Raw genomic sequence first — 25,513 nt, 5'->3', positions numbered from 1 at the left:
AGTTCAGCTCTTATTTCCTTCCTTTCTGCTCTCAGCTCTTCTTTCTCCCTTTCAGTGGCATGCTGACCATATTACTCTCTTGCATGTAAACTTCACTGCCTAATGAACCTGGTTTGTGTTCCTTTGGCTTTTAATGCCTGTCATCATAGGGCCCTAATCAACCCTCATTCCTGCTCCACTAAAGGGAATCATTTCCTTACTGGTGATGAATCAGCTTTTGCCACTGGGACTTGCTTCATTGTTCATTCTGAAAATGCCCAATTCCATTCTTGCTCAGCCCAATCTTCACTATGGTTTTATTGTTTGTTCATTTAATTATTTGTTGATTTTGGTTTGTTAGAAGTAAGTTACACTTAAGATAGGATTTTGTCAGTATATTTGGATAAGGACAGGAGTTACACTGCTGTTTGTGAGAACTGTGATTATGTAGTTACTTAGACACTTTCTGCTGGCTGGGCTGATGCTCTGTGATTCAGATTTATTTAGATGGTACACTGTCTCCCATTCATGATCTTATTTTAACATGTTAAATTAACTTGGCATGAACTTGGAGAAAGAGATACATTGGTACTTGGGAGTGGGTAGAGGGAGTTGGGGCAGATGGGTGGGGACAGGGTGTTGGGAAAGAAAAGAAAGACATTGCCAAAATGAGAAAAGTACATATGAATGGAAAATATCAAGAAAATTTGTAGTATAAAATCATACCTATGTAATTTTATGAAGAATTGAGTAAACACATGAACAACGACCCAAAGGAAATGTGACTTAAAAATTATAAGTAAGAATTCTGGAGTCAGAGGGTGTGGCTTGTCTCAGGACTAGCTCTGAGACCTTGGGTAAGTTACTGAACCTCTCCCAGCCTCAGTTTTCTCATCTATGAAATGTGGATGACAGAGTACCTACCTTTATGGAGTTGTATGTATTGTATGAGTTTCTGTGTATAACTAAGCCGACACAAAGTGAGCTCCCATAAGTGTTAACCCTGATGAGGATGATGCCCTTTGCTGCTTTCAGAAGAGTTTTTCAGTTTTCTTGCAGTCTGCACTTACTTACCCATCTCTTTTTTATTTAATTCTGTTGATTTTTCTTCTTTTTCTGTTTTCTCCTTGTGTCTTTCTGCTCCTAGTAGTACCTCAGTTTGTATTTTGCAACGTATTATCAAGGATTCCAAAACGTTTCCTGACATTTCATGCTGGATTCTGCTAGAAATCATTTTTGTTTGTTTGTTTGTTTTTGTTTTACATTTTCATAACATTTTAACACTTAATAGAAACTAGGTACAATATTTTTTTTATTGTATCTTACATAAGATAGCCACTACAGAAATTTACATAGGTAAGAAGTAAGATGGATGGTTAGGGAGGGCCCAGTCCTGTGAGCTATTTTCTCAGAGGGTATAGGTCAAAGTTCATTGAGGGGTGGGGCTTCAGATTACCCAATTAGGTGAGAGGTGAGGAAAGGCTAAAACACAGGCTGCTAGACAGAGTTATCCAGCCATTGGGTCCATCAATATCCCAAGACTTGGGAAATAGCATTACAGAAATTTCTCTCCCCTTAAGTAAGCACAGTCCCAAATACTCTCAATCCCAGCAGCTCTGACAGGAATCACCTCTCTCTCTTCCTTGCCTAGAGTGGGAAGACATCCACAACTTTTAGACACTATTGGTCCCTTCCCCCAATATTTAGTTTGACTGTAGCACTTGATAACCCAGAAGAAAAACAAGGTAGTCTGGGTTGTCCTTTAGTGAGAGACGGTCAGAAATACTTGTTTAAAGAATTTGAAATACAAATCCTCCAAAGTCAACTGGTTCCCAAGACAAACTATCAACTGACAGAAGTGGGTCCTGGCTTCCCATCTGCAGTAGCCACTCTATTTTGAGGCAATGGCACAGAGGCTTTCTCAGAATGGAAATCACTTTTTTAAATGGAGTTTTTTTCCTGAGTTATTTCTGTGCTCATTCTTTCCTTAACTCTGAAGTCTTTTTTTCATAGGTTGTATGTAGTTTATTTATTTTTCCCTTAGCCATCTTCAAAGAAGGTAATAATTTCAGTAAGTTTCTTAGATGAAGATGAAAATTAGTAATAATTGGAAAAAAGTTCAAGTGAGAATTATTAAAAATTGACCTGTTCATTTTTAAATCATTTTATTAACTTAAATCAAATAAATATATTTTATTCACTAATCTTTAATTCAGTACCCAGGCTGCTTTCTGAATTCTTCCAGTTTAGGTTCTCATGTTTGTCTTGCATTACCTCTGCTCCTGTCTAAGACTTCTAGTTTCATTTCTTTAAAAGGAAATGGAAACTTAATGATTCTCATGAAGAAAACTGAGTGCAGAATCTCCCTAAATTTTTATAATTGTTTTCTACTGTTTCCCAGTTGTCACATCTATTATGATACCAGTTCTTTTAGTGACTGTGCAAAGCATTGAACTTCTATGGACATAACTTTTTGTATTCACATTTTATTGGTTTAGGTTATATTTTATTACATAATTATAATAATAACTGCAATTTGTTAAAATTTGGTTTGGGATAAACCACACTGAAACTTGGAATCATTAACTCAACTAGTACAAAAGTAAGCAGGGATACCAAAGGGTGAGCTGAGAGTATGGAAGCTCCATCCTGTGGGCATTGAGCAGTGTGGTTTACAGAAGGGAGGGGAGGCATCAGTGAATCCATAGAGTCTCTGAAATGGAAGTTGGTTGAGGGAACTTCAAACACAGCCATGGTTCTCAGACTCCAGCGTGTACCAGAATTATCTGGATGGCTTGGTAAAACACAGATTGGTGTGCTGCAACCCAGAGTTTCTGATCCAGTGGGACTGGGGTGGGGTTTTGCATTTCTAACAACTTTGCAGGTGATAACTAACACTGCGGTTCCAGGGAACACAATTTGAGGACCACTGAGCTACAGCCAGTTTTGGTGATGTGGATGGGGACAGGTCTCTTCAAACATCAGCTTGCACAAGGCAGAAGACCAGATGTTATCTTTCCATCTGTGTCTACCTATCCTCCTTCTAGTGGATAGGCATTAGGTTTTCTGTTACTCTTAGTTTTTGGTATTGTGTTGAAGCAAATTCTTTTTTTTTCTCTGTCTACTTCGGAACTTCATTTGGAATTTGGGAGAGGATGCAATGAGGGCTGTTAAAGTTTTCATGTTCATTGTTTTTTGCTTCTTTGAAAAAATAAAATAAAAACTACTAGTTAGCTCTTTCAACTGTGCTGGGCATGCTGTTTTCAAATCACACATCCTCCAGTCTTCCTACAGAAGGAAAAAAACCCATTTCTGTCTGTCAGAAAATGTGTGTTTGGCAGTAGCTTGCCAGCTGCAGAGAGGAAAGGCAGCAATGGTGTGTTGTCAGCAAGCTGAAGACTTTGAGAAGGAGACAGATTATCTGATTGCTCTGTAATCTCCCTTTCAGAACTGGCTGACAGAGCTGGAGATCTTTGCTATAATCTTCTCAGCTGCCATCCATGACTATGAGCACACCGGAACCACCAACAATTTCCACATTCAGACCCGGTGAGGATGTTGAAACGTTTGGAGAAGAGGCGAGAGGGGGCAGGGATAGAGTGTTGAAGTCAGAGGGGTGCAGTCCCCTTTCTTTTCCATGGCGGCTCTATGTTGAGTTTCTGAAAAACAAATTATAAATAAGAGATTAGCCCAGTCAGCTTCAATCAAAACTTAAAGAAGCCATTTGCTCCTAATTCTCCTATGTTATTCACATTAAATATGGATATCCTTTTCTTCTCTATTATAATGCTAGCTATTTACGTATGTATGTACTGTGCATACTCTACCCATTTCTAATAGGAGGTGGAACAGTTTCCATAAAGGTGCAGATACCGTGTAGACTAAATCACTGAGGACGGGCAAGGATTGAGTGAGTCTGTTGACATTAACAATGGCAGAGCCATCTTACCCTCTTACCTCTGGAATTCTGGTGATGCTCTTCTCATCCGCCCTGATTTCATCTCTGCTCTGTTCAGTGCATATGTTACTCCCTCGCACAGGGCTTGGGGAGCTAGGTTGTCTCATGTAGGCCACTTTGCACCCTCCGTAAGGAACTTCACAGGTAGACACAAACCTCTGTGGGGGTATTAAATACAGGTCCAATTGCCTGCCTCTGAACCTCTTGACTGTAACAGGCATCACTAATTGATATTGGTATTTTTTTTCTTAACGAGCTGCAGATTTATCCTTAGTATTCCTCTTAGCACAGAATTCCAGGCAAGCAGTACAGTCAGCTGTCATTTCCATTTAGGATGAAACCTTATCTGCCTTCTCTGGGTCTAAGAACATAGAGTCTCTTAAGACAATGATGTGGAACTGGAGAGACTCTGACAGTAGGATTAATTGGGTCTTGAGGTAGGAATCAAAAGAAGCTAGAATTGGAAAAAGGTGGTGAGACACAGAGAAAGAATATAGTGGGGAGGGTTGAGAGTTTAAGGCTAAATAAATACTTGCTGATTTCACTTGAAAAAAGCAGGTGCGCACTCCAGATAGATTTGTGTTCGTTAAGTCATTCCATACATTATTTAACGAAGCCAGCACTTAATTATGGGGTACACGAAAGAAGACGATATCGACAACATCATCTGATCTCTGCTCAGAAGGGGATTTCAGCAGAATGGAAGCGGACAAAAGGACCTAAGCCACATGCTTCATCTTCTGCCTCCTGCTTCCTCACAGAGTAGTTTTGGCTGCTGTGAAGCAGCCTTCTGTAGTTCTGTTGCAAGGTCTTTGAATACAAGGATTCCACAGAGCATCTCTGTTTAATGTGTATCTGCCAGTGGAACCTTTGCTCTGAGGAAGAGACAGCCGTGAATAGCACCTGCTGAAGGAAGAGAGGTGGGTGGAACAGAGTTGTACATGGATCTTGGCTGGAGACCAGTGTCAAAAGTAGTCACAACTCAGGGGAAAATGGCTTAATTACAGGAGTTGGAAAATAGCTTAATGTCACAAAATACACATCAGTTGGTGCCTTACTTACTCAACGGATATAAGATTAGATCCTTCACCTCGGGATTTGCCTGTTTTGTGTTATGTCCATTGGAATGGAAAAATGCCAGAGGGTTCAGTTGAGCTTGCTTTGGAATGAAATTTAAACATTCGCCTTCTTTAAACTGAATTTTATCCAAAGCATCTCAGCCTGTGAGATCCCTGTTTAGGAAACTAAATCTGTGACCTGGTTCTTTGCCCTTTGATGGACAGACTGTTAAGCCTAACACTTTAAAGGTATGCTAAATACATCCCAAAGTTTGTCCGATGACAGGTGGAAGTTATCTTGGGGAGAAATGGCTCAACTGTCAGAGGACATTACCTTCATCCCAGCACTGCCACTTAGCCACTGTGGGGCTCCGTGAACTCTCACTTTATATCTCTGGGATTTAGCCTCCTTGATGAGAAATGAATAAGCTCTAACAATCTAAGGTTTCATTAAATTAAATATATTAAAATAGTATACTACCCTATGTTTGGTGTCATTCAGCTGTTTGAGAAAGTGACTAACAATTGTCATATAACCCTTCCTCAATTTCCCATGTATGGCTTCTGCATGGCAAAATTTTAAGGTCAAGCTACTAACAGAAGAACTTGAAAACTGTACCTGCCAGGTGGTATGTGTTCAGAGAATTACAACTAAAACAAATGTAAACACATTCCCTCATTGAATAAAATAAAAATAAAAAGTCATTCCAGAAAATATAAGGACATTTGACATGACCCACATTTTTTAAATAATCACCTTTGCCACTGCTGCAGGTAATTGAGATCTGCTTACAGAATAGTTTTCAGAGTTCTCAAGTTGGATATCACATGTGAAATAACATCCACATATTGACATTAAAATACTCTACGTACATCTATTGATAATTTGTAGTGTTGGTGTTAGCTTTTTGGTCGATATAAATGGCATGGGGGCAAAGTTAATTGCTAAAATAGGATAAAGAGATGGTGTATTCTACCTTTAGGAGAGTTACCTGAAAAATCTCAGCTGTTCAACATCCTAAATTATTTTGCTTGGCTTTCCTCTCAGGTCTGACCCAGCGATTCTGTACAACGATAGGTCTGTTTTGGAAAATCACCATTTAAGTGCAGCCTATCGCCTTCTACAGGAGGATGAGGAAATGAATATTTTGATTAACCTCTCAAAGGATGACTGGAGGTAAGGAGGAGCTAAGAGAGAGATTAGGAGGCCAGGAAAGAAGCCGTGAGGAGAGACGGAGCATGCATCTTTTGAAGAAATAATACTCTGTTTGAAATTGTTATTGCTGTTTCTTTCTTTCTCTATCTCTCTTCTCTTTCTTGACACAGATACTCAAATATATTGTAGGCACCTTGGGAATATTTGCTGTTGGTTACCTTAGGAAACTTGTGTTCTTTTTAATCTTACCTTCTTAAACCTAAATTTCATCAATTAACTTTTTTTTCACCTTATATTGGATTGGACTTCTTAAAAAAAAATCTTTCAAAACTTGCTGAGGAAATTGACGCTTTAAAATAATCATGGACACTTAATTCTGTCGCCTAAGTGGCACTATGTGTCTTTGAATTTGGGCAGACCTGAGTTTGAATGTGAACACAATTATTTACTAGCTGTATGATATTTAGGAAGTTACTCAACCCCCTTACACCTTTTTAAAATTTAATTTCTAGAAAATAGATAACATTTAGCTTGTGATTTGGTTAGGGTAATAATACATGATATAATCCATTTAAAATGCTTAGCACAGTTTGTGACACATATAGCAAGCCTGCAGATCCTTGTAGCCTGCAGATCCATAATATAGGTGAAGGTGTTTCAAAGCTTGTAGGCAAAATCATTTAAATGCTTAAAAACTTCTGAATCTACTGTGATGCAAATAATACTTATATTTTAATTAAATGATCAGCTGTTTATTGAGTATCTCTGTACCATTATTCAAGGATTCAGAGAAATAAGCCATTCTGAACAACAAATCTGAAACTGATTTTCAGTAAGAGTTGGCTATTAGTTTCCATGCAACTCTAGTTCATTAAAACAGAGAGGAATATTTGGCTTGAATTTTGTTGGAAAATGTTAGATTTAAGCAGCAGCTAAAAAATGCAGAGCATTTCAGTTAATCAATGCAAATCTTGTAGAAAAAGAAGCCTTCTATCCAATTTAAATGTTTGTAAAAGTATAATAAAAGATTTGAATATGGCAGAGAACAGCTTTACACATATTCAGATATATCCCTTTGATCCCAGAGGAAGGAGAGAGAGAGGGAAAATTGGGTAGAAGCATCCTAGATCTCCATGCATCCTAAAAAAAGTTCAGCAAGGCTGTCAGGAAATTCTTGAGCCAAAGTCGGCCATCAGAGGAGTCCCATGTCTCCCAGGAAGGGATGCCCTCAGTCATTGGCTTGGAGCAGCCCATGGGAAGCATGGCCTTGGGCAAAAATGGCAATAGTTTTCAGAATGTAGTAGCTGAGGCCCATAGCCAATTAAATTCCTGTAGTTGGAGGTCTTTGTGGTATGTTCTCATGGCCACTGTCCCATGGTAATTAAAATATGATATTAAATGGCTGTATAATACTCCATCTATGGGAGTCCCATAATTACTTTTGAGTGTGTGAGTATGGGTGTGTTCGTGTGTTTTGGCTATTATAAAGAATCCTGTAATGAACATCTCTTTAATGTATTTTTATGTGTAGAATTAATGGATCAAAGAATGTTGTTTTAAGGCTCTTGTTGAACTTTGTCAAATTGCTTTCAGGTAATGCACTGATATTGCTGGCCTGTGGGATTTGTGAGCACATGGGATTTATGGCTGGATAGGCATAATTGCCTCTTAATCTATTTTGAAAGCATAGATATGCCACCTCTGTTATCTGTATTTTTGTTAAGGGTTTTCTATTTCTGCTTAACTATACATTTGTCAAAATTTAGCTTAGATTACTTGTGTTTCCACTCTGCTATGATCATAAGCCTCGTTCATTGTTCAGTCTGCTACTGTGTTAGTGAGGCTAGTTTCGGCAATATCTAAACCCAGAATCATTGCAACAGACCAGAGTATATCAGTTCACACTGGAATACACTGATATTCACCAGTGCAACCATCCTAATTATGTATCATTAGCTCTGCGTTCTTATTGGTGCATATTTGTGAAGTACTAGTTGTGAATAATTTGAATACTACCTCTGACCAAAGCAAGTTGTAAAACTGAGTGATCCAGCAAAACTTAAGTGAATTTAATATAAAAAAAGTCAAACAAGTTACTTGAAAAATAGAGTTTAATGAAATCTGTTTATGTACAAGCCTTATATATTTGTGTGTTTTATTCAGCACTGTCTTTACTATCTCAGAGACAGAGTGGAATATAATTGATTTAGAATCATGGAACGTCTCAGGTACAGGAACATTCTGATTCAGTGGAAACTTTATAATTATAGCCCATAGTGCCATGCTTTTTAGCTACTCCTGTTTTTGAGGATTCTGTAGGTTAAGAAAAGATTGTAGTTGATGTAACTTAAGTTACATAGATTTAGTGTTCTATTATATTTTCATTTAAGGACAGTTTTTAAAATATTGTTTTATTATGTTATCATATTTTATTAATGTTGAGATACATTGCTCTAAGACAGTGGTATTATCTCACAAATAAAATGTTAACTTATTATTAAGGACTCTCAGTTAAGCCCATCAACCCAAACACAACATATGTTTAGTATCCTATGTCTTTCTAGGAAAGCAATTTAATATCTGATAGATTCTATTTGGATACATAAGTGCATTAGACTTTTAGGACCTTTATAAATGAATGTATTACCAGGTATTTACTGCATTTCAAAGTGGAAAAATATGGAATTCCACTTTGGGCAGGCCAAATCAGCTACTGATAAAGCAATTCTCCTGCAAATAAAGCTATAAACTATGGACAAAATACAAAGACACAAATAAACATAACCTCCAATGACGTGAGAGCTGTAGAGAGTAAACAAAATCAGACAAATTTTGGAGATGTGTTAAAATTTGGAGAATCTGACAGGATGAGGTGAGTGTGATGTTTTGTGTCTTTACTCTGAACGCAGTCTCAGTCAAGGCAACACTAGATGGATAAAGCTATATTTATACAAAAACCTCCACTATGTTTCTGGCTAGAGAAACCAGTGTAGGAACTACCAGAGCTGCTAGCAAGTGAATTAGAACTCCATAAAAGAGATTGCCAAGTAAGGGGAAACTTAAATTCTGTGACAGTCTCAATGACAATACAGAGAGCAGGAAAATGTGATTTGTTTGCAAGGGAAAAGACAATCAACAGATGCAATCTCCAAGATGAACTATTGTTGGAATTATCAGTCAAGAACTTTTAAAGCAGATATTATATTTATGCTCAGTGAGGTAAAGGAAAATATGCTTGTAATAAATAAAATACAGTAAAATTTAACCAGTGAAATGACAATAGAAGCAAGAGCACACAGAAATTTTAGAACTGAAAAAGTAAAGTATCTATATAGGAAATTCACTGTATTGGCTTAGTAGCAAGTTGGAGAGGACAGAAGAAAGAATTCAGTGAGCTTGAAAAGATCAATCCAGGGGCTTCCCTGGTGGCGCAGTGGTTGAGAGTCCGCCTGCCGATGCAGGGGACACGGGTTCGTGCCCCGGTCTGGGAAGATCCCACATGCCATGGAGCGGCTGGGCCCGTGAGCCATGGCCACCGAGCCTGCGCGTCCGGAGCCTGTGCTCCGCAACGGGAGAGGCCACAACAGTGAGAGGCCCGCATACCACAAAAAAAAAAAAAAAAGAAAAAAGAAAAAAAAGAAAAGATCAATCCAAATTATCCATATTGACGAAGTAGGAGAAAAAAAAGATTTTTAAAAATGAGAAGTTTTAGGGACCTATGGGACAATTTCAGGTGGTCAAATATAGGGACAACTACAGTCTCAGAAAGACAGGAGAGAGAGAGAGAGAGAATGAGACACAAGATATGTTTGAAGAAATAATGGCTGAAAACTTTCCAAACATGGTGAATGAGATAAATTTATAGATTCAAGAAACTCAGCAAACTTAAACAGGATAAATTCAAAGAAAAACATACCTGCATGCATATTATAGTCAAACTGCTAAGAGTCAAAGATAAAATTAGAGAAAAATGACACATTACATTCAAGAGAACAATTTGATTTACTTTGGACTTTTCATCAGAAACCATGGAGGCCAGAAGGCAATGGAATAATGTCTTTAAAGTGTTAAAAGAAACAACAAAAAAGTTGACACAGAATGCTATGTCCCATGAAAATATCCTTTAAAAGTGAAGATGACATAACATTATTTTCAGATGATGGAAAACTACAGAAATTTGTCACCAACAGAGCTGCATTTTAAGAAATGCTAAAGAGCTACATGATGACAGTATATCTCTTAATTTATTTAGGTCCTCTTTAATCAGCAGTGTTCTGTAGTTTGCAGTGAACAGGAGTTACACTTACTTTTTAAAGTTACTACTAAGTGTTTTATATTTTGTGCTATTGTAAAATAAATTATTTTATTTATTTTCCAATGGCTTGCTGCTAGTCTGTGTGTGTGTGTGTGTGTGTGTGTATGTATAGATATATATCTGTATATCTATATCTATATCTATATCTCCATCCAAGGCATTCAATGGGGAAAGGAAAAGCTTTTCAACAAGTGGTGTTGGAACAAATGGATATCAATATGAAAAAAACGTTTTATCCTTACCTCACGCCATACTCAAAATTTACCTTGAAATTGATCATAGACCAAATATAAAAGATTAAAATGGTAAGACTTCCAGAGGAAAACAAAGTCCTTGGGGTAGTTGGAGGTTTCTCAGATAGGACCCCAAAAAGAATGAAGCATTAAAAAAATTGTATTAAAATTTAGATTAACATACAGACACTATTATATATAAAATAGATAACCAACAAGGACCTACTGTATAGCACAGGGAACTCTACTCAATATTCTACAGTAACCTATATGGGTAAAGAATCTGAAAAAGAATGAATATATGAATAAGTATAACTGAATCACTTTGCTGTACACCTGAAACTAACACAACATTGTAAATCAACTATACTCCACTAAAATTTTTTAAAATGGTATTAAAATTTTAAACTTTTGCTCTTTGAAAGACACTGTTAAAAAAAAAGCGAGGTAGGAAGTAGGAGAAGTTATTCACAACACATATATCTTACATATGATTTGTATCCAGAATGTATAGTGTACTTCTACCGCTCAATAAGAAGAACACAAACAACTCAATTTTAAAAAGGGTAAGGTCCATGAATAGACATTTTTGCAAAGAAGACATACAGATGGCCAGCAAGCATATGGAAAGAAGCTCAACATTGCTAATCATCAGAGATGCAAGTCAAAACCACAATGAGATATCACCTCACACCTGTCAGAATGGCTATCATCAAAAAGACCACAAATAACAAATCTTGGGGAGGATGTGGAGAAAGGGAATCTTTGTACACTGTTTGTGGGAATGTAAATCGGTGCTGCCACTGTGGAACACTGTATGGAGGTTCCTCAAAAAACTAAAAATAGAACTACCATATGACCCAGCAATTCCACTCCTGTGTAGATATCCAAAGAAAATGAAAACACTAATTAGAAAAGATACATTCTTCCCAATGTTCATAGCAACATTATTTATAATAGCCAAAATATGGAAGCAACTTAAGTGTGTATCAACAGACAAATGGATAAAGAAGATGTGGTATATGTATATAATACTACTCAGACATAAAAAAGAATGAAATTTTGCCATTTGCGACAACATGGATGGACCTGGAGGGTCTTATGTGTAGTGAAATAAGTCAGACAGAGAAAGACAAATACTGTATGATATCACTTATATGATAGAGGTAGGAGATTAAGAAGTACAAGCTACTATGTATAAAATAAATAAGCTACAAGACTATATTGTACAACATAGGGAACATGGCCAATATTTTATAATAGCTTTAAATGGAATAAAAATTTTGAACCCTTATGTTTTACACCTAAAACTAATATAATATTGTAAATCAATCATAGCTCAATTTTTAAAAAAAAGGGGGTGGGCTTCCCTGGTGGCGCAGTGGTTGAGAGTCCGCCTGCCGATGCAGGGGACATGGGTTCGTGCCCCGGTCCGGGAGGATCCCACATGCCGCGGAGCGGCTGGGCCCGTGAGCCATGGCCGCTGAGCCTGTGCGTCCGGAGCCTGTGCTCCACAACGGGAGAGGCCACAACAGTGAGAGGCTCGTGTACCGCAAAAAAAAAAAAAAAAAAAAAAAAGGGGGGGAGGAAGGGTCTGAAAGAGGCATTTCCCTAAATAAGGATATACAAATGGCCTATAAGTACATGAAAAGGTGCCTGACATCATTAGTCATCAAAGAAATACAAATGAAAAACACACTGAGATACCACTACATATCCCTTAGAATGGCTGAGATATAGAAAATCTGGAACTTTCATACACTGATTGTCAAAACGTAAAGTGATACAAACCACTTTGAAAAATTTTGGTAGTTTTTTTAATAAAGTTAAACACTCATGTATCTTATAAACAAGCCATTCTACTCCTAGGTATTTACTCAAAAGAAATGAAAACATATCTACACAGTGACTAGTGCATAAACACTCATAGTTTTATTCATAAGGGCTCCAAACTAGAATCGAATAACCCAAATGTCCATCAGCTGGTGAATGGATAAATTAATTGTGGTGTCCTCGTATGATGGAATACCATTCAGTAGTAAAAACCAATGAACTATTGATGAACAACTATGCGGATGAATTGCAAATCATTATGCTGAGCAAAGAAGGCTAGAAAAATAAGAGTACATTTTGTATTTTATATGTGTGTGTGTGTGTGTGTGCATAGGCAGATACATATAAGTGTGTATACCTAGTGTCTAGTTTAATATATACGTGCATGTACCTATGTACTCTACATATATGTGTATATACACTTACACATATATATCTGCTTTATGCCTCTCTGGTTTGCATTTTCTAGTTATATATATGTATGAGTACACACACACATATATAATAAAACCAGAAAGACATAAAGCAAACTATCTAGACATAAAGCAGATCAAACATTGCCTGGGGCCTGTGGGTAGAGGAAGAGGTGAGCTGCAGAGAGGTTTGAGGGCGATGGAAATGTTCAGAACCACGACTGTGGTGGTCCTTCCAAAAGTTTTACTCAACTGTTAAAACTAATTGAAATGTGCAACTTTTAGGGAAGCAGTTTATTCTATGCGAATTCTACTTTAATAAAGTTCTTAGAATAAAAAGATCAGTGTTTGGCAGGGGTTCAGGAGCAAGAGGAATGAATAGGTGGAGCACAGGGGATTTTAGGGTGTTGAAACTATTCTGTCTGATACTGTTAATGGGGGAACATGCGAGTATGCATTTGCCAAACCTCACAGAACTGTGCAACATGAGAGTGGACCCTCAGGTAAACTATGGACTGGAGTGAATGTAAGGTATCGATATTGGTTATCATTTGTGACACATGTACCGCATTAATGTAAGAGGTTAATACTGAGGGAAACTGCAGGGTGGGGAGAGGGTATATGGGAGCTCTCTATACTATCTTCTCAATTTTTCTGTAAACCTACAACTGCTCTAAAAAAGTCTATTAAAAAAAGTGAAATACCTATATCCAACATGTACTATGGATTATCAGTCCCCCTCCTAGGATTAATTTCAAATTAATTTTTTCTTAAAACTTGAATTCAGTAGAGAAAGGAATGCTTTACTACACCTTCAGTTTCTTTGGAATTTTTCCTGTGAGTTAATTTTCCAAATGATATGTGCATTCCACATATCCTATTCCTAATAAATGATATCCTTAATCTTTAACCTTCCTTTATTCCTCACAAAAAAGTCCACCTAAAAGACTCAAGTTAGATTCGAAATGTCACAACCATGTAACTGATGTAACTGATTTGGGTTAGAAATTGCAAAGAATAAACTAATTTTTCTTTCCATTTTTTACTTCTATCCTTTTTTCTCCATGGGGTGTCCCTGAAAGGGAGTTTCGGACCTTGGTAATTGAGATGGTGATGGCTACGGATATGTCCTGTCATTTCCAGCAAATCAAAGCGATGAAGACTGCTCTGCAGCAGCCAGAAGCGTGAGTGAGCCTGTGACATCATGTGTTTTCATAGGTGTTTGACCTTGTCTTTGTCCATGTCACTGTACCTTTAAAGTTTATCTCCTTCAATATGACGTTATTGAGTGATCTCATAAAATAATGATGCTTGGAGGAGAAAGCCTGAGAATTGTACCTATCACAGATATATTCTCATTAGAGTTGAAATAACAATTTGCCCCAGTAACAATTTGCCCCAATTAGAATTTAAAGTATTTCCGTCAGAAACGAAATTATCGAAGATCCACTCAATGCAGAGGCAGCAAATAAAGGTCAGTGAGTAACTCTTGGATTTTTGTTGTCTTTTTAATGATGGCAGTCATTCCAGAAACGGTTTTGAGTCAGTTTTTGAGGTGTCCAGTTCAATAAGCATGGAGACCTTGCTGATGAAAATCCAAGTTGTAGGATGAATTGATGGTTTTCCCCTAGTTCAGCTGCAGTGGGGTTTGAGATGGGAGAATGAAAGGGATTTTATTTTTTTATTTTTTATTTTTAAAAAATTTTGAATTTTATTTTATTTACTTTTTATACAGCAGGTTCTTATTAGTCATTGATTTTACACACATCAGTGTATACATGTCAATCCCAATTGCCCAATTCATCCCACCACCACCCCCACCCTCTGCGGTTTTCCCACCTTGATGTCCATACGTTTGTTCTCTACATCTGTGTTTCTATTTCTGCCCTGCAAACCGGTTCATCTGTACCATTTTTCTAGGTTCCACATACATGCGTTAATATACGATATTTGTTTTTCTCTTTCTGACTTACTTCACTCTATATGACAGTCTCTAGATCCATCCACATCTCTACAAATGACCCAATTTCGTTCCTTTTTATGGCTGAGTAATATTCCATTGTATATATGTGCCACATGTTCTTTATCCATTCGTCTGTCAATGGGCATTTATTTAGGTTGCTTCCATGACCTGGCTATTGTAAATAGGGCTGCAGTAAACATTGGGGTGCATGTGTCTTTTTGAATTATGGTTTTCTCAGGGTATATGCCCAGTAGTGGGGTTGCTGGGTCATATGGTAGTTCTATTTTTAGTTCTTTAAGGAACCTCCATACTGTTCTCCATAGTGGCTGTATCAATTTACATTCCTGCCAACAGTGCAAGAGGGTTCCCTTTTCTCCACACCCTCTCCAGCATTTGTTGTTTGTAGATTTTCTGTTGATGCCCATTCTAACTGGTGTGAGGTGATATCTCATTGTAGTTTTGATTTGCATTTCTCTAATAATTAGTGATGTTGAGCAGCTTTTCATGTGCTTCTTGGCCATCTGTATGGCTTCTTTGGAGAAATGTCTATTTAGGTCTTCTGCCCATTTTTTGATTGGGTTGTTTGTTTTTTTAACACTGAGCTGCATGAACTGTTTATGTATTTTGGAGATTAATCTTTTGTCCATTGATTCGTTCGCAAATATTTTCTCCCATTCTGAGGGTTGTCCTTTCGTCTTGTTTATGGTTTCCTTTGCTGTGCAAAAGCTTTTAAGTTTCATTAGGTCCCATGTGTTTATTTTTGTTTTTATTTCCATTACTCTAGGAGGTGGATCAAAAAAGATCTTGCTGTGATTTATGTCAAAGAGTGTTCTGGAAGGGATTTTTAAGAATGGTGATTTGTTAAAAACTCTTATTGAGGTTCTGTAAGTTTGGTCATCATGTGTTTGGATCCTTTGGGTTTACAGAATTGAAAAGCCGAAAGCATTATCCCTGATGTTGCACACGGCAGACATTAGCCATCCAGCAAAAGCCTGGGAGCTCCACCACCGCTGGACGATGTCACTCCTGGAGGAGTTCTTCAGACAGGTACCTTGTTGCTCTGCTAACCACGCCCCCACTGCTGTCATCCATGGACATATCCTGAATTTTATATTTCAGCAACATTGTGATAAAGACTATTACGATTACAGTCACCTTCTTTGTGGAGGGAGGAATCACAGCTTTTTTTTTTTTTTTTTTTTTTGGTCTTCTGGTCATGTGATATTTGAATTTCACCTAAATTCTGATTTTCGGAATGTTATGGTATTTCTATCCTATGCAAAAAAAAAAAAAATGCATTTCCTTGTGGCAGTCTTTTGTCAGAATGTCAGCTGAGGAATGCTTTTACTTTTTTGGGGGGTGGGTGACCAAATGGCAGTCGCTTTAACTCGCTTCTCTGTTATAATTGGCTGGATTGTTCCTTTCTAGCAGACAAACCCATGTTGTCAAATTCCAAAGCCGGGTGGGGCAATTTGAGGTCAAGAAATCACTAGAAGCTACTATTCCAATTATATTTAAACTTAATACATCCTAAGACACAGGGTTGTATTTTCTACAAGAATAGTGAGAGTCTTTAATGAGGATACATTGCTTTAAATTTATTTTTTTAAAAGGTGCATAGAAGTAGAGAAATAAAAAGGTAAATAAATGCATAGCCCAGGACTGCTGTCTTCTCAAACCCAGACAGGTGTGCTAAGCTCATCTCAAGAAGAGCTGCCATTAAATATCTGCTTCGAGACGTGAGGTCCTGAGGCTGAAGGCAAGATGACATGTAGATTGTGGGACCTGAATTACAGTTAATTCAGATTAATACAGTTAATTCATTAATTCTTGTTAATTTACTGAGGGAGGTTACAGTACAGATTCAGAGACCTCTGAGATTCCATAAAACACTACATATCAACACCAGTCTCAACTTTGTCCCCTCAACTGACAAGAGGTGTACTCTTTCACTGGTTACTCAGATTTTTGGAAGCAAATTACTCTCATGATTACTCTTATTCTTATGATTCTAGTTTGAATGGAGAAATTATAGAAGGCATTTCTGTGTTTGTTTTTTTCCTTCTGAAGCTGCACACAATATCCAGTAACAAAGTGGGACTAGAGTTAACAACATATTAGGCAAAGTTCAGAAGGCCCTTTACTGGAATTTTTATTCCAACTGGTTTGTGGTCTGGAACTAATAAAATCACTCCTCTGGTTCCCAGTGGTCTCATCTGTGATTTGTTTTTTGGAAGGTGGGAGGATTTAAAGGAAGGTTGGACCAGATTTTTTCCTTAGTGTCCTTCCCACATTAAATGTTCTACAATTCCTTCATTCTGTCCAAGGGTGCACATCAACACATGCACACACGTGTGCCCCCTTAAGCTGTTCTATGAATACGCCAGCAGGTACCTTATTCAGCATATGGCTGTTTCCCTTACATGGTCATTGCTTGGCCTCACAGAGTAGTTCTCAAGGGGAACCCAAGGGCGTGAGAGGAACTAGAGCTGTACAGGTGTGGCCATGCTGTATATACAGGAATGACTGCAAAATCATCCTTAATGGAGGGCTAATTTTGAGTCATTTTCCAGAGGTTACTTTTCTAATATTAATGAAAGAATTTTCTCCAAATCTCCACTTCCCTTATCATATGCTTTTTTTGATTATTGCTTTTGTAATGATACTCCCTATAACTAGGAATATTTAATCTATAGCCAGAGGTAAATCATCACTAACTCATATAAGTTTGAGGTATTGAAGTGATTCCTTTTTTTAATTGTAAGAGAGTGAATATGAGAAATTACTTAAATATGTGAACATTTTTTCCCATTAAAGGAAGGCTTGTTTGCACAAACATAAGCTTGAATTGAAAGAAAATGTACTAGAGGCAATGTGAAAATAAGCATATTGAATTTCTTGCCAATTGGGAATGGAATGTTATCTCACTGGACTGGAACTATCTTTTAGCAATTATGATTCAGTAAATTATTTTTATTGACTTAATATTTTAACCCAGATGCCTAAGCCGTGGTAAGTAACCCATGTAGGAGAAATGTTGCCTGAGTTCTTAACTATAGATTTTAAATTGGACAGTTCAAATGGGAAATCTCAATGGGACTGTAGAATCTTTGAAAAAATTACATTTAGAAGTTGGGTTATATTTCAAAATAAGGGCATAGCCTCAGTGTTGATAGACCAGACCTTCTATGCTTTGCTAAAAGAGTAAGTTACATCTTCAGTTTTACAACCATTTTTTACAAAATCCAAGCCACTGCCTCAAGTCTTTTACAATGAAATATTAACTTTAAGAAAGTATAAGTTTGCCTCTTTGGTGAATACATTTTGAGATTCATTTCCTTAGTATTGCTGTATATTTTTCAAACATCTCCTACAATTCTTTTAATTTCCTCTGTGTTTGTGGTGGTTTCCCCACTTTTGTTTATTTCCTGTATCAGTGTCTTTTTTTTCCCTTTCTTCTGTATGAAATTAGCTAATCATTTGATTATTTGCTAATCTTTAGCTAATCTTTTTTATTTTACGATGTCAGTTACTGTTTTCATTTTTATTAATTCATTTCTTCTGCTTGAGTTTATTTTGTTATTTTGCTAATTCCCTGAGTTGGATGCTCAATTCAATTATTTTCATTCTGCCTGTTTGATATTAGAAAATATAAGGCTAGGAGTGTGTGTTATCATGAATCTCGTAGGTTCTAATATGCAGGTGTTCACAATCCTTCTTTTCTAAATATTCTGTAATTTGGGTTTTGATTTCTCTTTTGTCCAAAAGTTGCTTCAGATGGAGATGTTTGTTTATGTAATTTTCCAGTGGTAGTTTCCTTTGCTTTCTACTTTTGCAATTAATTTGTGGCTTATTGAAATTTGATCAAAGGATATTTTTCATTGTTTGGATCTTACTGTAAAACTCGTTTGTCACCTACTATATAATCAATTTTTGTGAATGTTCATGGCTCTTGAAAAGTAGGTTTATTTTCTACTTGCAGGGTATAAAATTCAAAGAACACCAAGCACATCCACCTTATTAATTATGTCATTTAAGTATTTTATATATTATTTTAAAAACTTTGATCTATCGTGGGCTGACAGGTGTTTCTGTTATTTTCATTTACTATGTGGTATAGTTTTTGCTTCATGCATGTTGATTCTGTGTTATTTGTGTTCTTGGATATTCATAACTGTTAGATTTTCATAGTTCACTGTACCTTTATCATTATAAAGCCTGCTTCTTTGTCTTATCTAATGCTTTTACCTAGAATTCAAATTCGGTTCATTTTAAGAGGAGACTCTTGTCTTTGCACAACTTTCTACTCTAACCTTTTCAGAGATGCTTTGATTTGGGTGTGTCTTTTAAACACTGTATATAATTGAGGTTTTTCTATGAGTCAGTCTAAGATTCTTTTATTATTTGAAATCAGCCATATTAACATCTGTTGAAATGACAGGCATCTTTGCTCTTAGGTGCTGTCATATTTTATATTATGATTTCTGTTTTTGTGGCTTCTTTTTAAATCTTTCACTATGTTGGTGGTACCATCTGCTTTGTTATGTTTTTATTTCTTCTGATGACTTGGAAGTTTTATATTATGTTCTAGTGGCTAACGTGATAATGAAAACTTTACATCCTCTATTTATTTAGATAGTATCTATTGCCTCCCTGCAATAGTAAACTTCTGTTCCTCTTGCTGCTTCCCCAACACCTCCTTGTAACTTGCTTAATTTTTGTAGGCTGTACCTTTGTTATTTAAATAGAACTCTATTCCTTTATATATCAGGTTTAAATGGTATATTTGCACCCCCATTTTTAACGCATAAGAAGGACAGCACTTATTCATACCTCTCAACACCTTTCCCATTTTCCTTTCGTAATATAACTAATTCCTTGTTACTGTTTGTTGGCTATATTATTTCTAAATTCTTAATATTTTCTAAGTGAGCATTCTATCTCATGTACTATATGCTGTTTACAAAAAACACACCCAAAACAGTGCGACCCAGAAAAGTGGAAAATAAACAAATTTGGCAAAGGCATAATTCTCCAGTTGTTCTTGTCCTGCCTCTACTCAGTGCTGGCACTTTGGCCATGGTTGATCCATTCATCTATTGGTTGGTCCAAGTTGTTCCTTGATGGTTTCTTCTAGAAGTGCTAAAAACCACATTTTTGTGTGTTTGCAAGTTTTTCTACTGCTGTTATAGTTGGGTCACAGTTTGCCTGGGTAAGACATTTTTTTGAATCAAACCTTCTTTCCCTGAGGTCTTTTTTAGATTTTGTTCAAATGTCTTCCACCTATGAATGTTGTTATGGAGAGGTTGGAGGCCATGCTAGAATTATTTCCACGTCTAGGTGATATATCTTTTTGCTTATGTGCCCTAAGGATAATTTCTTTACCTTTGAAGCCCGGTGACATTACTAGGATATATTTCAATAATGATTGTTCTATAATAGCTTTTCTTGGGACCTGGCATGCTCTTTTTCTGTATAGATTCAAGTTACATTCATTAAATCTTTAATGATTTCCTTTTCCATTTGTTTTTGTTTCCTTCTTTAGGAAAAACAGTTATTCATATGTGGCCTCTCTTGTTTTTCTTCCATGTCTGTTATTTTCCTTTAAATCTTCTTTAACTCTCTGATCAGTGGTATTTTTTTTCAGTCCTGAGCTCCATGTCCCTTAATGTGTTTTTATCCAGAATAACTCTCCTTTGTTTCGCTTCCAACACAATCTTCATTTATATGATGGTTCTGTTTTTCTTTTCCATATCTTCTCTGAGCTCTGCTAGCTCCTGGTTCCCTAAGCCCTGGTTCTTGATAATTTCAGGAGTTTCTTTCTGATCGTGGCAGTATGTTTGGTCATCACTTGGTGGCACTGTTTTTTCTGGTGAATGTTCCCTATCTGTTATTTTTATTTTTCTGTTCCTTTATTTTTTTTCTTTTCATGTGAAGTATCTTTTCATAAGTTTTTTTTTTTCCTGGTAGTGGTGATAGTGCTGCCTCCTCTTTCTCCCCCCCTCTTTCTACCCCCCCATTTCTCCTCCCCCTCTTCTCATTCTCCTCCCTTCTTCCTTCTTCTTCTTCTTCATTTTATTATTATTTACCATCCTTGAGTGAAATGCATTATTTTTTGACCAACTATTTGCGGGAGATATGTGCCAGGGAGAAACTGGAACAGCAATATTCTAAGTTCCATGGTTTATTATGAGGCTTCTATGACATGGGGTATGAGTGTGTGTGTGTATGTGTGTGTGTGTGTGTTAGCCCTTTACTTCTTCCTGGTCGACAGTAGGCAACAGTTGTAGGACTGCTCACAGTTCAGTCTCTGTCATCCACCCACTCTCTTGCCATGCTTGTGTGTTTTCTCATTCAACATTTTCTTCTCTACTATTCTTGGAGCTAAATAAGGTGCAGAGTAGCTCCTCACACCAGCGCTTACTGTCTCTCTGGTTTTCCCATGTATTGGATGTGGGGTACTTTTCTTGTCTGAGTGAACTTTGGAAACCTCTATTCTTCAAGCTTTATCTGAGATCTGCAGCCATAGGCCTCTTCTCTGGGCATCTTACCTCACCCCTCCCAGATATTCACAGCATTTTGCAGCCGTTCCTCATGTAGTTTTGATTTGAGATTACAGATTTCTCCTAATATTCATTTGTGTTTCTGTTGTTTGTCATTCTCCTGTTTTGAGAAGATAATTTCTGAGAGAGAAAGGCAAAGATGTCTTTACTATACTTATCTTAAATCCAAAATCATAATAATTTTCTCATACCTCACATTTATAACTTCTTCCTCTGGGAAAGAAGAATGTATATTGCTGCATTTTGTTCAACTTGATGCTTTTGTTGCCTCCCCAATCAAATACCTTTTCTTCAGTCTACCTGGAAACACTCACTTGAGATGTCACCTAACAGTCTTTTGAAGCTCTTGCATTGAGAGATGCCGTCTGCCCTGTGAACTTCCAATACAGAAAGAACCTTTGTTTCTCTTAATTGGTTTGCTGCTTACAGATAGCTGCTGTAACAAACAAACACCCACATGTATAACAGTACACATAAAATGGAATTTTATCACCCACTCATGTAAAGTACCGACAAGTGTTTCTTGATTGGCGGATGGTTTACAGTAAGCAGTGATTTTAGATCCAGACTCTACCATCTACATGGCTTCCATGGTGCTTATCTACATCAAGCCAACAAAAGAAGGGAGGACATAGAAACATAGGCATAGGTGATTTTATAGGCCAGAACTGTGGTGGAAATACATTCCCTCTCCTCCTGTTTTATTATCTAGCACAAACTGGCACAGATTCTGGGAATCGTAGTCTAGCTACGTGTGGACAGGAAATGGAGGGTGGTGGTGGTTTGTGAAAAACTAACTGCCTAATTGCTCTCCCAGCTTGCTTGTGATAAATGTCCAAGTGACCAAAGGAACTTGAGTGTTTCTAACCAAATTCATCTTTTCATTCCTTCAACTAACATTCCTTGTGTTCCTTTTGTAGATTGATTCTGTGACCTTATCAGTCAGTTATCTTAACCCTCACCACAAGAATGATAGTTATTTATTTTTCTGCACTGTCCTGGAGGAAAAAAAAAAATGAGTTCCTTTAAAAAAAAATCCTTTGTGCTGACTGAGACTTTCCCCCTTTTTTGAAAATATTGACCTCTTTAACAAAGAGGAAGGTGTATGAATAATTCCACAAGGGCCAGTAGTTAAAGAGTTGTACTAAATATTGTATCAGTCAAGCTGGATTCGCCTGTAGAAGTACATTCTTCTGTATTGCTTTCCACGTATTTTTTCCAATTTATAAATATATCTGTCCTCCAGAGGGAATTCAGGGACCACTATCTTAAAATAGGTTTTTAGTAGTTGGTAGTAACAGTTAATTAAATCCAAAAGATGTAAGTGATGTGTGGATGTGGGTATGGACAAGTCCATGGGATAAGAAGTTGCTTAATATCATGCACTTTTTCGGTAATAAAATCCAAATTAATGCAGACATCTTAATAGTCAAGTGGTTAGTGTTCTTCTAAGCCACACCCATTAAAATGCACCAACAAAACAACTTACATCCCTGCTTCATAAGGAATAAGAGTGGGTTTTATTTGTGTTAGCTGAGCTAGCCCACTAAACCAGCTACACAACAACAATTTATGTTATAAATACTCTTCCTTCTCGTCATACGGCCCAAGTAGAAATAGCTTTGGAGTAAGTTATTTTCAGCATGCCACTTGAGAGATAGAGCAGCCCTCAGCAAGGCATACTCAGAAACAGAGGGACCATTGTGTCCCATGGGCTGTTCATATAGGAAAGAGTACAGAAGGAACTAAGCCACTTCAGGACTGTTCCTGAGACCCTTGGATGTCCCCAGCACCCATTGTGACCCCCACTATTCAGCTTCCTCAGATGCCCATTCCTTTTCCTTCTTTTCAATAGATCTTAAATGTGCATGTGAACTAGCATCCTTTCTCTTTGGTAACATGCCTTAGAAAGAAAAAGCATTCAGTTTTTTAACTTTGGTTGTCGAATTAGGTCATTACTCTTTATTTACTATAGGTTCACTGGTGATATTTATTATAATCAGAGTGTAACAATTAGATGTAACAAGTTCACTAAAAGTTTCTCAGATCTTCACTTAGATGGTAGAAATATCTACTGGGAAACAGTAATTGTTCTTTTAATTTATATACATTTTGTCACTTAATCTTCATCGTTACTTGATGACATAGGGATTATTATCCCACATTTGAATTGAATGTGTGGGGCTTCCCTGATGGTGCAGTGGTTAAGAATCTGCCTGCCAATGCAGGGGACACGGGTTCGAGCCCTGGTCCGGGAAGATCCCACATGCCGCAGAGCAACAAAGCCCATGCGCCACAACTACTGAGCCTGCACTCCAGAGCCCGCGAGCCACAACTACTGAGCCCATGCACCTAGAGCCTGTGCTCCACAACAAGAGAAGCCACCACAATGAGAACCCTGCGCAACACACCGCACCGCATCGAAGAGTAGCCCCCTCTTGCCACAACTAGAGAAAGCCTGTGCACAGCAACGAAGACCCAACACAGCCAGATAGATAGATAGATAAATAAATAAATAAATTTATTTATTTATTTAAAAAAAATTGAAATGTGGAGAGGGAATATAAACTTCCTATGATCACACAGGTGGCGAGAGCAAGGCCAGATTCAAGCCCAAGTCAGTAGCCATTAACCTGGGCAGATTCTTTTCTGTTAAATTGAATCAGCACAACTTTGCAGCTCTCAGAAGGGTGACACATTTTCCCTTTCCTCTGGGCGTGTGACTGAAGTATTGTGCTCTGGTTCAGAATGGTTTTTAAAAATCATCTCCATCATTATTTAGACTTTCCATAGCACTTATTATAGTCTTGCTTTTTGATGAGGTTGAGAACATATTGGCCAGAGAATCATGTTTTATTATTGTCTAACTTGATAAACACAAGCAATTATTTACTTTGCTTCTTTTTTGTTCCACTTTTCATCATCACTGAGCCCTGCAGTGAAGACCCCAGAAGCACTTATTCCAGTTGTTTATGGCTTTAGGTAGCACTTGGAGAATGAGTCCAAATCAGTCCCATTAGAATTGGTGTGTTAGACACTCCCCACAACTGGGAGGGGTTTGCTGGCTCAAGAAGGGCCACAGGTCAGCACAGGGCAACTGGAGAACACACAAGAATTCTGACTGCTCTGCTGGCTCTAGGCCACAGGACACGTTGCTTTTCTTATTTTCCTTGGGGGACCTATAGCTGTCTGATGAGGCTTTCTATACAACAGCATGCACCTTTGCAGTTGGGTGGAATGATTGGACCCCCGAGGGCTTCAGCCTCTTGGTGTCTTTTATGCAGAGGAGCAGGTCCCAAAAGGACATATTACATAATGTAATTGGAATAATTAAAATAAAGACCAGTGGCCTTTGTGGCAGCTGAAGTTGTGAAATAAAATCTGGGCAGCTCAGCCTGTTGTTGTTAATTTACTTTGACCTCCTGTTTTTTTCTAGGGTGATAGAGAAGCAGAGCTGGGGCTGCCTTTTTCTCCTCTGTGTGACCGAAAGTCCACCATGGTTGCCCAGTCACAAGTAGGTATGTGTTTGCCAATCCATTGGATGGAACGAGAAACCAGAAAGGAGTGTCTGGAAGTAAGCTCAGATGCTCCCTGTGATTCTTCAGCTGGGAACCTGGCTCCATTCTGTTTGCTGTGCTCATGGCTTTGGCTGGTTGGGCTGATGGAGCAGCTCTCCCCATCCTTCTCCCTGGAGTGTAGCTGGTTCCCAGGAAGATTAGACAGTGACACTCTGCTGTCTCCATCATTCCCTGCCAAGAGAAAAAGGGACCTTAACACTAAGGCAATGACAAGAATTAGTGGTGGGAAGCCCATTCTATTTCAGTCTCTCCATTCTGCATGCAATACCAGAAGTTTCCTCAGTGATGCTTCCTCTAGCCCTGTCTCCAGGACAGCACCATTTCCTGGATGACCCTACTTCCAGGAATGGCTCTTTAAAAATGTTTCCTTCCCCTTCCTTCTTTCCTCCCTTCCTTCCTCCTCTCTCTCTCCTTCCCTCCCTTCCTTCCTTTAAAAAAAAATTTAGCACCTTTTTTTTTTTTTT

At 37.7% G+C, this 25,513-nt stretch overlaps 1 protein-coding gene across 4 annotated transcripts in view; it reads left to right on the top strand.

The window, feature by feature from the left end:
- Window positions 1-25,513, top strand: part of PDE1C (phosphodiesterase 1C) — a gene marked incomplete at both ends in the record, with an annotated part of 536,637 nt that overhangs the window by 444,430 nt on the left and 66,694 nt on the right. For all 4 annotated transcript variants that reach the window (XM_079712011.1, XM_079712013.1, XM_079712012.1 and 1 more), the window contains 5 exons: window positions 3,428-3,528; window positions 6,044-6,172; window positions 14,028-14,129; window positions 15,835-15,955; window positions 24,908-24,989. In XM_079712011.1, the coding sequence (XP_079568137.1) occupies window positions 3,428-3,528; window positions 6,044-6,172; window positions 14,028-14,129; window positions 15,835-15,955; window positions 24,908-24,989 (535 nt within the window). The remainder of the gene's footprint in view (window positions 1-3,427; window positions 3,529-6,043; window positions 6,173-14,027; window positions 14,130-15,834; window positions 15,956-24,907; window positions 24,990-25,513) is intronic.

This window comes from Hyperoodon ampullatus (assembly GCF_949752795.1).
Source record: "Hyperoodon ampullatus genome assembly, chromosome: 9".
Taxonomy (NCBI): Eukaryota; Metazoa; Chordata; class Mammalia; order Artiodactyla; family Ziphiidae; genus Hyperoodon; species Hyperoodon ampullatus.
The sequence above is the reverse complement of the archived record's forward strand: the minus strand, read 5'-3'. Positions and strand labels throughout refer to the sequence as shown.